General features: G+C 41.9%; 1 protein-coding gene across 1 annotated transcript in view; it reads left to right on the forward strand.

The window, feature by feature from the left end:
• The first annotated feature begins 3,827 nt into the window (after positions 1 to 3,827).
• The window catches only part of LOC308125838 (cadherin-7-like), a 112,260-nt gene continuing 101,963 nt past the window's right edge, over positions 3,828 to 14,124 (forward strand). Inside the window, exons 1-2 of the mRNA XM_080489852.1 lie at positions 3,828 to 4,312; positions 9,430 to 10,029. Coding sequence (XP_080345978.1) covers positions 9,793 to 10,029 — 237 coding nt within the window. The 5' untranslated portion in view covers positions 3,828 to 4,312; positions 9,430 to 9,792. The remainder of the gene's footprint in view (positions 4,313 to 9,429; positions 10,030 to 14,124) is intronic.

Here is a 14,124-nt window from a genome sequence, read left to right on the forward strand (position 1 = left end):
TGAGCATTCTTAGATATGTATTACCCGAGGTAGCAGATTTTCAATACATTCTGGATGATTGGGTTGAGAGTCGCATGTTAAGGCTGAAGAAACACCACCACCATAATGATTGGGACAGCAGTCTTTTTTTAACACCTCCGTCAGTCTGGTAATGTGGCTTCGGCTCAATCATCTGCATAAAAAAAACAACAGTCTCAATCAATCTCGGGTAACATCAAAGTCATGTTACACAGCATTACTTTGTACCATTCCAGGCAGGGAATGGTTCTCAGACCTTCACATTGTCTGGGACAGGGGGCCATATGGCATTCTGGAAATGCTCAGATGATGCTCACCAACTTTAGCAGCAAGTCACCTTTGGAAGTTTTTTTTTTTTTTTTCAAACTCTTACTGACAAAGTCAAAGCCTTGGTGAAATCAACAAACGCCAAGTGGTAGTGTTCCCATTTTTACTGGCTGTGAACATTTTTCAGATGGACCTCTGCCGAGCCCCAAATCACACTAGTCCTCTGCTGAAAATTGTACAAATACATTATTACAGTCGATGATGAACAAATGTCTAGAAAGAAAAAAAAAGTAACCTAAAAGAAAACAACTAACATTTGAGAACTGTATAACTAAGAGTACTAGACCAACATTTACATGTCTTTTCTCAGGAAAATAAATAGAAAAGATGTGTGAACATGCAATCAAAATAATTCAGTAGAATACTTTTCAGACTCATTAAAGACAAAGATAGAGCTAAATTTTTCACCTCATTTGGCACCCAAATCCAAATAAATGGGCGACATCACTGTCCCGCAGATGCAATAACGTGCCATTCATTTCAATCAGGTGTGTTGGAGTAATGATACAAATAAAACATGCACCTAAAAACCTGGACTCTGCAGATAATGTGTGAACAGCATAGGTGAAATGGTTCGGATGGAGTTGTTGACTAGGTCTTAAAGTGAGCTAAATGTAAAGAATAGATGTTTGAACTGCAGTGACAATATTGAAAAGAAAGCGAGAGCAATAGAAATTTGCTCAATAGGCACTTAATGAATGCAGATTTCACCAATGTCATCAAATAACATATTTTTACACCAAAAATACTCCACCTGTTCTTGAAAAAGAAATAAAATACATACCTGTAAAACCTGATTAGTGTTGCTGATGAAAGGGAAACGAAATACTATCATAGTGTGTTTTTGGATTGTGAGTTATTTTAGGTTAAGATTGCAGTAAAGTAGAGGGGGTGTGATCCAGAGTTGATTGACATTTTCAGGAGTCAATCATGACAAACAGCCAACAAATTAAGCCACACCTAAAGCAGGAGCTCCATTTTCAGCAGATGTTCCAGAAGCTTTTCCAACGGATGCAGGATCAGGGAAAGTCGAGGGAAGTGCAAGATGAGTCATCAGACTTTTGACACACGAAGACTAAAAGAGACAATTTGACGAGAGAACACTTCGATGACAAGATAAACGCACAACACAACACAAAGTATTGTCTTTTTCATTTTATGGGCTTTTTAAGTTGCACGTTTGAGCTGCAACTCGCTTGTTTGCGTCATAAAACATTTTCTGAATATGTAGGACGGAGCATCCCATAATATACATCATATACATGAAGCCTGTTTGTCCTTGGAGGTCATATTTTATTAATGCTCCATAAGCTGCTACAGTATCCCCTCACTGTTTTCCTTGTTAGTGTGCGAACAAAAAGACACATCAAGCAATGTGTCACAGGGGAGCAGATAACTGTAGGCCAGGTGAGCGGAGGTCAGAGCATCCTGAAGGTGGGGGTGGGGGGTGGGGGGGGGGGAGATGTAATGGAGGCATGGCGGTTAAATGCCGGGGCTGGCCGTGGGATCCGGAGGGAGCGGGACGCGGGCCACATCACCTCAGGCATCTCCTGACCGCGCGTGATTGATGGGGAAGAGCTGACGAGCCAAGCTCCCAATGTCACTCTCCAATTAAATAACTCTCACCGCTGAACTGCTGCACCACCCCCTCTCCTCCCGCGATAAACCTCCCCCTTCTCCTCCCTCTCACCTCTCCCTCTAATATCACACTCTCTCTCTCTCTTTCCGTCTGCCCTGCCTCCATCCATCCTTTAAGTTGAGCTCTTATTTAGTCAAGCTGTATGCTCCCCTCCCTATTATCTTTTTTTTCTTTCGCCCATTTAATTTCCTCTGTTTTCTGTTTTTCCTCCACTAACATTGGTCTCTTCTCTTTGTCCCCAACACTGCCTGTGCAGTTGCTCATTTTTAACCACCGTCCATTAAATTTCAACTTTCCTAACTGCTCTTCCAGGTATGACAGACAGAGGCTGCTCTTTCTATTAGTTTGGGTCAGTGCTCCCATCCTAAGTGACAGAGCAGAGCAGACAGAAGAAGCTGCACTATTGTAGTGTGTTCTCTCTGCAAAATGCAAATAGCATGGAGGGGGGGGGGATACAAAGACAATAATCCATTCGTGACTAATGCTCAGGATTGTGCTTGAAATAAAATGCAATTTGAAATCAGTTGTGTGTATAGTATAGAGGGGAAAAAGTGCAAACCACCTACTTCAAGATAAATACTAAAGTCCCAATTGTTGACACTACTAAGGCCTGAGGAGCATCTGTTTTGCAATTTCATGTGGCGAGGCTGATGCACACTGTATTTTTTTCTGTCACTAATTAGGAATCTAACTAATACCAGTTAAGTCCCCAAAGGTCTGTGAGGCAGAAGTGTGGTCGTTTAGAGAGGCCGGCATTGTGTTGCATTCTTCTGTCATCACAGGAGCTCAGTTTTCAGCTAATTGGGGGAAAAACAAAACTCTGAGAACAGAAATATGAATCAAAAACTACAATTATTAAAACATTTCATTTATGTAAAGAGTGCATTAGGTTTGGGCACTATATGAGGCAATGTTGCGTGGGGGGATATAGTGGTTCACACATCTTTCTGTGTTGGGGTCTGCATGTTATTTCCAGGCACTCCAGTTTCCTCTCACAGTCCAAAAAGCGAACAGTTGAGGTTAATTGGTGACTCTAAATTGCCCATAGCTGTGAATCAGAGTGTGTGTGATTGCCTGTCTCTTTTTGTTTGTCCTGTGACGGACTGGCAACCTGTCCAGAGTGAATCCTGCCTTCACCCTTAACTGGGACTGACTCCAACCTGCAACCTTGAACTGGTTACAGCTGTATAGAAGAATGAAGACATCAATATGAAGAGGAAATCCATTCAGTCTCTGTTCCACTTTGGTTTCAGTTTATGTGGTGCTGGATCTGATTCAAGTTGAATATGGAAATCAGGCACACACATTCATATATTCACACATACGGAAAAGTTGGAGACACCGATTAACCTCAAATGCATACTTTCAAAATGTGTAAGGAAATACAAGGAAAACATTCAAACTCCCCCCCAATCTCGCCATGAGGTGGAAACTACTGTTGTTTACCTGAAGCACAAATATCCAGTCTGAAAAAAAGAAAAAGAAAATGTGCGTAAAATGCAAGTTTGCGTAAAGAAAATGTGGTGGATAAATTCATCTAATGTGACTCTCACAGGAAACAGATTAATTTCCAAGGTGAATGAGTCCGGTGCTAAATTCCTAACATTGCTAAAATGTGTCAAGAATTTTGTATTGATTTTCTTTTCACAACCAAGGCAATCATTTAACTGTACACATGCCATCTGCTGCCAAAAACTTGGCAGGTTTGCAATCCGGACTCCGCGTTCCCACTGCCAGACACGCTGCGTGTGGTTCTGGCTCCCTCCTCGTCAACTTATTTTGGTCAAACTCCGTCGATAGGCTCCCTCCTCTCGGAGTCAGCGAGGATCTGGCTCAGATGAGAGAGATCGAGAGCGTTTCCCGTCTCGGCCGCAACTCCTACTCGCTGCTGCGCGTCCCTTGGTGCCTCTGTAAGTGATATAGATACATACCCGAAACCCTGCAGCTGGGGATCCCTGCACGGAGGCAGCACTGCGCAGGAGGGAGAGCGAGAGACAGAGAGAGGGGAGGAGAGAGAGAGGGAGAGAGAGAGAGAGAGGGAGAAAGAGAAACAGAAACAGAGAGAGAGGAGAGAGATCAGACTTGCCACATCCCTGCTAAGGTTGAGCATTTACGCGCAATCCAGCAGCCGATCTCCGGCAGCCCCGCTCTGCCATCAGGACTAATTCCGCCGAGAAAACTTTTAAACTCCTTATTTTGACACAGTCTGTCCTTTTTTTTTTTTTTTTTTTTTGCGTGTTTCTTTTTTTTTTATGTGGAGGGAAAACAGCTCAACTTTGCCCAGCAGACACCATCTGCGCGGCGGCGAAGTTACTCCGTCTTCTTTGGGTGAGTAATACTAATAGATGTCAAAGCGCAGCGGCAGTCATGTCGCCAGTCTTTCCTGTTTTTTTTTTCCTTCTTCTTCTCCATTCTTTTTTTTAATTCCCACACCGCATCTGTAGTAATTTATGTTCTACTTAGGTATGCTGTGCATTTTTTTTTTTGGTCCCGTCGCTTTTTCTGTAATTAGTATTCAGCGGACACGGGTTTCCTGCGGCGGTCGCACACTGAGATGTTTACTGTCGGCGGTTTCCTTCAGCCTGATCTTGTGCTTATTTGTCACCAACGGACCGACCTCCTCCCCCTCCTGATCATGAACCCCCCCCCCTCCTCCTCCACCTCCCCCTGCTTCATCTCCTCCAAACCCCGAAGTTGTGAAGATGCTTTAATCGATCTGCGTTAATGATGCGAGCTGTTATTTTATCGGGAAAACGTCTCTTTTATCGATTCATGAACAGGTACTAGAACTTTTGTCCCCCCCCCCTCTTTTCTTTTTCTTCCTACCTGCGTCGTGCATGTGTTGGCAGTTAATGCGCAATGATTGATACCTAACACGAGGGTCAGAGCTGACAGGTCACACCAGTGCGCAGGGCCGACCTGCTTGATTTTACACTGCAAAAGAGTCACTCAGAACAAAGCCCAGCTGCAGGAAGTTTGATTCTTTCCTTATCAAATGAAAGAAATTGCCCGCAGCTAAAAGAAAAGAGTTGGGAGTTATTTTTCAATCAAATTAGGAATTAGGGCATTTCTAAAATGAAGAAGAAGGAAAAAAAAAAAAGATCTCAATTTTGGGGCCACGTATTTCGAGGAAATCCATGAAACTAATAGCTGCAGTGGGAATAAGTGGAACAATCCCAGAAATTGGCACAATGTTCCACTTGTAAAGACAAAAAAATAATAAAAAAAATTGACTTCATATCCATAAAAGGAGCATCAAGATATGGGAGTATTTTGCAAGTGCAAGTTTATTTTATTTTCTGCAAAATGCTTCCAATTTATTTGACTGTGCGAAAACAAAGTACCCGTGCAGCTTCTATTTTTGTCCTGTAAGCTATATAGTCACAGTGAGTGGAATGTAGAGTAGTTTTTTGCACAGCCCAGCAGCAGTACTTTGTGTCTTAAAACATCTTGTTGTATTATCCTGCAGCTGCAACAAAAGAAAGACATATGTTTATGTGTGAATGCATGGATCTGAGGATCTTCTTAACGGCATAAATGCAGATGTACGAGCAGAAACCTTCGTTAAACACAGATGCTTTACTTTTCCCTCTCAAGATAAAGACAAATAGCAACTTTTGAATTCAACCTATTCCTAATCCACTTGCTGTTCGGGTGGACAGTTCCATTCTGTGCAAGCCAAGCAGTTCTTATTTTTTTTTTAATTTAGACAAATGTGTGCCTTCTTTCAATCTATTATGTCAGGGATCACTTTTATCTGCTCAAGAATGCATTTTTTTCATGCAGCCGATGATGTGCAGAGAGTGTCTGTCAGCTTCAGATCTGCTTGCGAAAGATGTGGGATGAATTCAAATGAATGCAACATATTAGAAATCAGTGAAAGGGAAGCCCACCGTTCAGCCAGAGGTGCTCGGGTTCAAGCTCCTGTATCAGCAAGAGTCTGGACTCAATGTACTGTAAACGCCCTTGAAGAAAACCCCGAAGACCCGGCAGGTCCATGGTTATTGTCGCTCCGTGGCTGACCCTGCGCTCCGATTTCCTCGGAGAGACACAAACAACAGGGGGAGGTCTCTAGAAAAATCAATGAAATGCCATGATAATATTATTTATCTGTAAGCTGCTCTGACTCTGCTTTTTTTTTTTTTTTTTTTTTTTTTAAATGACAAACAGAGCTTTGGGTGTTACAAGATAAACAATGGTTCTTATCTAGATGTTAGATTTCATCAGTAAATTATCTCCAAATTAAGAAGAAGACGACTCATGCCTCCAAGGCAGAATAATCCGCCTTTATGAAGCGTCCCACGGCAGAATTGACTCAAGTTCACTGCAGTTTGTGTAGTTTATTTTGACCCGGGATTGAAGCCAGTGCACACTCACAATGATGGAGGAGAATATGGATCAGAGGAAGCGTGTGATTGGTTACTGAGCGCTGTAGCACTGGTAATCCTGTTGTGAGACTGGCAAATGGGATTAGAACACTGTGTGTAAGAGAAACAGAGCCGGGGGATGACTGGAAGGCTTTACATCCTCGGCTTTATCTCACATTTTCACTTAATTTAGCGTCATCACTTTGACACTGGCCAACAATGAGCCTGCGTCTCCGCGGGCAGTCCAATATGGACTCTGACTGTTTCAAAGGGCTGATATTGCCCGAATGAATCAGACAAATGCAATATTTTTGGTTGATATCTAAATTTTTTAAGTCGTAGGGGGGGAAAAAAAAAAATTCTTATTTTCCTGCCTGCAAGGTTTAAAGGTAGCTGAAGCATTTAGATGATTTGGCAGTGAATCATTTTCAGGGCTTTCAAGCAGAGTGACCCACCGTGGGTATTCAACAGAAACTGCCTTTCAATGCAGAATAATAGGCAGTTTGATATGTGAAAGTTAAAGCAAAATGTCTTTGTTTTTTGTTTTTTTAGAGGGAAATCATGCCAGACTTTCAGGCTGTCCCAATGTTTACATTCTCTCCAGCTTTTGGCTTCGTCGTCTCTCATTATACTTGGAGGCATTAGTCCTGTTTAGCTGCCTCCAGCATCAGTCATTCCTGTACTGTACAAACTGACAGCCAGCGAGATAATCCATCATAGTAAATATGATGCCTTGGCTTAGGTTTTTTTTTTTTTTTTTTTTTTGCCCAAGTTTTTTTTTTTTTCTTTTCTGTTTTGTTGTCACTTCACTGACTTTTTTTTTTTTATACCAACGCGGCGTTACGTTACGCACTGCTTGCTGCCAATCACCTGGCACCTACAGGAAGAAGAAGCGGAAGCCTTCATGAGGAGCTACTCTCACGAAACGTTCTTGTCACAACCATCCCTTTGTTTGCCACTGGAGCAGTTAATTTCAAACTGGATTTGACGTTATGCGCTTTAATTTTTAAAGTGATAAACAACTTCGGTGCATGGAGGGGGAAAAAAAATTGATTTCTCCACCGCACCAACTGCCTAATAATTTAAAACCGACAGTAAATCAGCAGAAACTCATTAAATAAAAAGCCAATATCTGCTTTATTGAACCCACTGTTGCACCCACAACTACATTAGTGTTATCTCCAGCCTGTGTCTGACTCCCATCTCTTGCAGAGCTCGGGGTTTAGTGAAACGAGAAGCATTATCATGGCCACTTGGTTGGCTTGAACTGACCCTGTGCCGATCTTCTCTCCCACAGTACCACCGCTGCAACCTGCTTTCACAACTCACGCTGCCCTGCAGCCAGATCTGCTCCACTTTCCACCTCTACCATTAAATTGCCATATAGAGGCAGTGACTTTGAATCTTTGTGATTGTGTGTGTGTGTGTGTGTGTGTGTGTGTGTGTGTGTGTGTGTGTGTGTGTGTGTGTGTGTGTGTGTGTGTGTGTGTGTGTGTGTGTGTGTGTGTGTGTGTGTGTGTGTGTGTGTGTGTGTGTGTGTGTGTGTGTGTGTGTGTGTTTTAGCTTTAGTGTGCATTTTTACAAGTTGGAAGTGAAGGCACAAATAAATCAGGATGTTATTATAACTTTTCTAGGGTTTTTTGGGGGGAGAAATGTACCTTGCAGTGATCCAGAAATGTACAAAGGAAAAATCTGGACGCCTCCTTAAAGATCTTTGACAACAAGTGGGGCAGTTTCAAAATAAATACTATCTGCTAAAGATGCTCCATGCAAACACTTCTGTGTCTGCAGAGATGGCAATGATGCCGCTGTGATTTATTCAAAAATTAATTATTAGCACCGTCTAATGACTTTGCTGTGGCACAGTACAACAAATCACTTCCACAGGATGTGTGATGTACTGTTTTTACTTTGCTAAGGGGTGTGGAGAGGAAGTAAAAATGAGAATGTGTGTGGGAAGAAAGAGGTCACTGTATGCCAAAGCAATTACCTTTCTCATCCAGGGCCCTGCCAATACGCCATGCAGACGCGAGAAAGAGAGGTCAGCAAGAAAATAAATATACATGTGGTCAAATGCTCAGTTTCCTAAACGTCTGCTTTTAGCACACCTCCCGCAGCTCGGATGGCATTTCAGACTGTATCATCACCAGATACTGCATAAATTTGCCACTGAGCTCTGGTCTTGTGTGCCTCCTTCAAAATATTTGTCAAAGTCACTGTGAGGTGCCACATTAGACAGATAATAGCAGCAATATTATGACGATTATGTAATTGCTTTAACCGCTCAGGACTGCCAGGATGTGTTGTGACATGAGGAACATGATTTGTCAGGAGCTGATGCTTTTCTCCGCTTTGACAAGTCTTCATGTTCGGGCATCTTGGGGGAATCTGTCATGGCTATGGCAGGGAGACAGATCCCCCTTGCATGTGTTCAGGCCGGGCAACAGACTGCTCGGAGTAGAGGTCAGGAGCGCCCGGACTGTCGCTGCTGCTGACAGCTCAGATTTATTTTTAATCCCGGTGATGAGGGCTCGCCACACAGATCATGTGGCTTTTTAGTGTCGAGCTGCTATTAGGCCGCGATCTTATACAAAGAAAATGTGACAAAATAATGACCTTGGTGAGGTAAAGCCCAGATAATTGAGAGCCAGCTGAACGCATTCGATTGTTATTCTGCACAGCCGCTGTTGTTTCAGTCAGTGTGAAATCTCTTTGCTTGCATGCGTTGAAAAGCCAGGTTATTTTCCCCCCACTCTTACCCTTATTAACATTTTGACCTCACTCAATTTTTCTTTGGCATGCATGTAAGCTGGGTTTGGGGTGGGGGTGGGGGGGGGTCTATGTGAAGGGCGTTATGTTGGGTGTATTTACCATATTTACTGTCTATTCATTTTTGGTCAATTTCTTCATGATTGGTGAAAAAATGTCATTATCATTGCATCAGCAGGCACATTACTTGCTGTCTAGAGTGACTGCGGTCACAGAGGCAATTTTGCTGACAGTTCTTTCTCTCTTTTCCCCTCTGTGTCTTTGTCTCTTTCTTTTTTCATCTCTCTCTCTCTCTCTCTGTTCTGATAGGTGCCAATTATAAAGGCCCTGTGTTGAAGCGTCCCCAGTCACCAGTGACCCTGTTAGCCAGCTTTAATGTCAACTCTCTGGCTCCAAAGTGGAGGGAATTACCCCACTTTTAGTCTCCAATCAGGAAAAAAAGAAGAGCAACACAGCAAAATGCAGAGCTTGACTTCTTTTCAACGCATTCACTCTTTTCAGGGTCTGACTGCTCTCGCTTTTTGGTGAAACACAGGGTCAGGACTGTGTGGATAAAACCCTGAGGGTTTTGACATTTCAGCTGTTTTGTCCCTTTTTTTTTCCGAAAAAGAAGAAGAAGAGGAAAGAAATTGCTCCTCTTCTGGCCTCAGTGCGTTTTTGGAGGTGGCCCAAATGATGAGGCGGTGTTGCTCCAGCATATGCAGAGCCCTGGCTCTCCTGGCGCTCCTGGTTCCCTTGCTAGAGAGAGGCTGCTGGGGGCTGATTCACAGCCCTGGGGATCTGGAGAAGTCCCTACCCTCTGATCCAGACCCTTGGGAGGTCCTGCACCGGCAGAAACGCAGCTGGGTATGGAACCAGTTCTTTGTATTGGAGGAGTACACCGGGAACGAACCACTCTACGTTGGCAAGGTGAGTGATCTGTGTCTGTTAATGAGTCCGTATTAGCACAAGTTTATGCATTGTTACTTGCAAAAGGACTCGATATCAACTAAATGTAAGTGAATATATCACTGTTTGGGCCGGGGAAAGTCCACACGCATGCTATTTCTGCAGGTTTAACGCACCTGTACAGTGCTACACATCTCAATAACCCCTTACCATAATGACCAGAAGAATCTGGGACACAGTGGAGTTTCACGGAATTGTTCATATTTGTCCTATATAAAATGATTAACGAATGAGAAAACAAGTACACAGTGGGGAAGACATTGGGCAATTTCTTCCCATTGAGTACAAAGTCTTAGTGTAGAGATTGGGATTGCTAGGTAATTTGCATTGGAATCAGTCCCCAGCAAGATTATTACTCAAAAAGTGTCTTTGTTGTGTATATTTTTTGCAAAGTACAAGCAGATAGATCAAAGTAATGGATGTTTTGGCAGGAAAATAAGTATGAAACTCTCCCAATGACATTTAAAGTAAGGACCAAATGGCGTTAAGTTGACGTGAACACGCACCGACAAAGTGACTAATCATGCTTTTATAAGACCTGGCAACAGTGCTGGTCTATTATGGATCGCATTTCCACAGGTAAAGAGCACTACAGAAAAGAAGGCCGGGAGAACTGTAGTTAAACCGACTAATCCTCGAAAAACAAATACTTTATCCCAAGAAAATTTTGGAATTACTTTTACCAATAAGAGGCACCAATAAATTGTACAAATCGGTTTGCATGATGTTTGCAACACAGCAGGGAAACAGTTATTTCATGTAGTTTGTGAGTTTTCCTTAGTTACTGTATATTTTGACGTCAAACACCTTGAAGCAAACTATTTCTGCTTCAGAGGTTCTTATAAAAGATCAGACATTTATTGCATGTTTGGTTTTATTGAACTCATATCTTCCAAGAAGATGCAATGAAGTTTGGCATTTACCTCAAGATAACTTAATTAGGACGAGTATTTATGGCATCTAATCTGTTTCAGCTCAAACCTTATGTAGGATTTTATTGATAATAATCAACCAGACCAATATATAGATTTTTCTTTTAAAAAACAACATATCCTCAGGAGTGGGGGAAAAATAGATAGAACAGTTAGAAGGAGAAAAATAATATGTATATATATATGTATACAAAGACCACCAATTTGTTAAGAGTAGTTGTTACAATAAAGTGAATTTTATGATCCGATATAAATATCAGAGTCGCAATAATGTCACAGATTCTGAAAAGGCACATTTAAACTGATGGAGTTCACCAGTCTGAACTTAATCAGGAAACAAGTAAAAGCGCTGATATTTAAATGTATATCGGTAATTAGTTGCTGTAATGAATACTACATTTAAGTCAGTTTTATTTACATATTATCAATTAACTCCAAGCTATCTCGTGGCACTTTACATTCGAAAACATAAAGGAAAAAAGCTAACGTGAGGCCTTATCAAGCAGATCCAGGCTGAGAGGCTTTCTGCTGTACTGGCTGGGTTTAGACGATATGACAGAGACAAGGACAGGACAGAAAGAAAGAGCAACAAAATGAGTTCACGGAAGGCAAATCAACACTGAAGACTTGATAGAGATTAGATACACAGATCAGGAATTTCCATCACTTTGCTGTCAGATCCTGCAGGAAGGAGCAGAGAGGAAAAAATAAGTAGAAAGCACAGACTAAAGGAGAGAAATGTATGATGTTTATTTCATGCAGTGGTGGCTGATGAATGTGAGGAGGGTGAAAAAAGGAGAACAATTGAACTAGAAAGTGGTCCGGGGTGACCTGAGAAAGCCATAAGCTTTATCAAATGTTTCAAAACTGATTCTAAAAGTACTGAGTATGCTACTACTAAAAGAATATTTAGCAGATTTAGTAAGTGTTGAGAAATTGTTGTTTTTCTCTGAAAGGCCTGAGACCTAGACTTTTGTAACTGCGGAGCTCCAGCACAATGTTTACGTGATATAGTACTTCTAAAATGCATGTAAAGTTTGTAAACATTGACCTTATGGACGTTTAAACACCTTTAAATGTGTTTATGATGACAGCATTTTGTAGTGTATAATGTACCTTTTACACTTGTAAAAAATGATGTTAAAGCATAGGGTTGCCAAAGTATCTATTAGGTACAAGGCCTGTTGGCAAGCGGGAGGAAGATTATCTATAAAGTAGATTTTATACACGATGCCAATATCGCAGAGTTTGCAGGTATTGCTTTGAAGTAAGTTGTATTTAGAAGCTATAAATATATTTTCTGTAGTGGTAGAGGGAATTATAACAGACAGAAGTGAGCACCACCTCTTGTCAGTCACAGAGATCTCTTAAAATGTGAAAGGAATGCTATTTTAAGTAGCTTTAAATTGCGGTTTACGTCAGATCTAAATAAGACCTGCAGCATTTATTTAACCCACATAGTAAGGCTGAAGTTGTCTTTTGTAAAACTATCAGTCTGCTGCGTAACCCGCAGCGTGCACCAACATTGCTCCCCAGCTTTCAGCACCACGGTATAAATGGACAGCTCCTGCTAGAAAATGACTTCAGCGTGTGTACTGCGAAGCCAGATGGGTCTTGGATTGGTCTCTAGATCCCTGTTATCTTGGAGAATTTTCTGGTCTTATTATTAAATTAGTTTTCATCTTTCCGCTCATCTGCAGGATAATCATTCTCATCTGCATGTATTTGCTGGGTCTGCTCTCACAAGCCCATTTCCTTGCTGTCTCTGAACTGGATTAGCGTCTCCAGCTGGAATTAGGATACATTTGACTGTCCTATTGTTCTCCTCTCTGTTTCTGCCGAAGGGATGCTGGAGGAGAAGCATCTAAATCAGAATGAGCATATTTATGACACTGCCGGAGTTCAGCTAAAGGTCATTTCTTGTCCAAGTGTCCACGGTAATTTGAAAAAAAAAATGTCCTGTCTGAGCTGTGCATCGTTAGATATGTGATATCTGACTACTGGGGGGAGTATATCTGCTGTTGAACATCTGTACTGTTTTTATTTATTTATTTATTTTTTTATGTGTGATTCAGATGTTTTGTCCTTGTCCTGTGTTGCCCATTTCAAAGTTAAAAAGACAGAGGCCAGAGCAGCAGTCGGGAATTTTGAGTGCCGTTTTTTTTTTTTTTTCTTCTTTTTCTTTTACACATGCTTGTGTGTGATTGCTTTTCTTGTTAGTAAATCCCGAAGGAGGTGAACAAACTGATTACTTATTCATAGCTGTGTAGAGATCTGCTTATCCACATAGAATATACACAAACTCATTTGCAAGCCCCTTTCTGCGAGGTTGTCTTTTTTTTGTTTTTTCCTTCCCTGTATTGATTGATCTTTTTATTTTGATGGTGGCTTTTATTTGTTGCCTTGTTGTGGTCGTTCCACCAGTTGAGGGTGAAGACAAACGTGGCCGCAAGCGTGTGAAAATTTAGACTGGCTGCATCTTTACATCTGACCTCACTCCAAAGCTCAATCTAACCCTTTCAGAACTATATAAAGAATGAGACTCATTTACTCCCCGTGGGCAGAGCAGGCTGCCTGGGAGCTTGAGAAGCTGTCACATTATTTGTTCCCTTAGATCATAGTTGTCACATACTGTGGGTTTGTCTGATATCACAAGGGCGAGCTGGGTGCTTTAAAAAAGTCCAGGCGGGACACCCTGACCTTGTGACTCCGTGCGAGCGACATGGAAGGTCCAGCCATGTCAAGAAAATGACCTTACTCAGAAAGATCCTTTCCACATAGCGTTGAAAATAAGTAGATGTTAATGAAAACTAACTCATGCAGCTGTGGCCTGTTTTTTCGGACTCAGCTCTAAAATCTCAAGCAAAAGGAAGAAAAAAAAAAGAACCCACGTGAGTGACACGGTCAGTAATTGTTTTTGTCGTATGTGTCCAGATATCTAATATGACAAACAATGGGAGTCTGTGTCCAAACAACAGCACAGTTACTGCACGATTTGGTCATTTGTTTGGCTGGAAGCAAAGGGAAATACGATACAGTCGGTAGGAAACGGGAAGTCATCACTTTGGCCCGGCTGCTCCCTTTGCATCTGCAGTCTGTTTGGCTTTAATGCATTCTGTCAGAT

Source organism: Lipophrys pholis (genome assembly GCF_963383615.2).
Source record: "Lipophrys pholis genome assembly, chromosome: 20".
Classification (NCBI taxonomy): Eukaryota; Metazoa; Chordata; class Actinopteri; order Blenniiformes; family Blenniidae; genus Lipophrys; species Lipophrys pholis.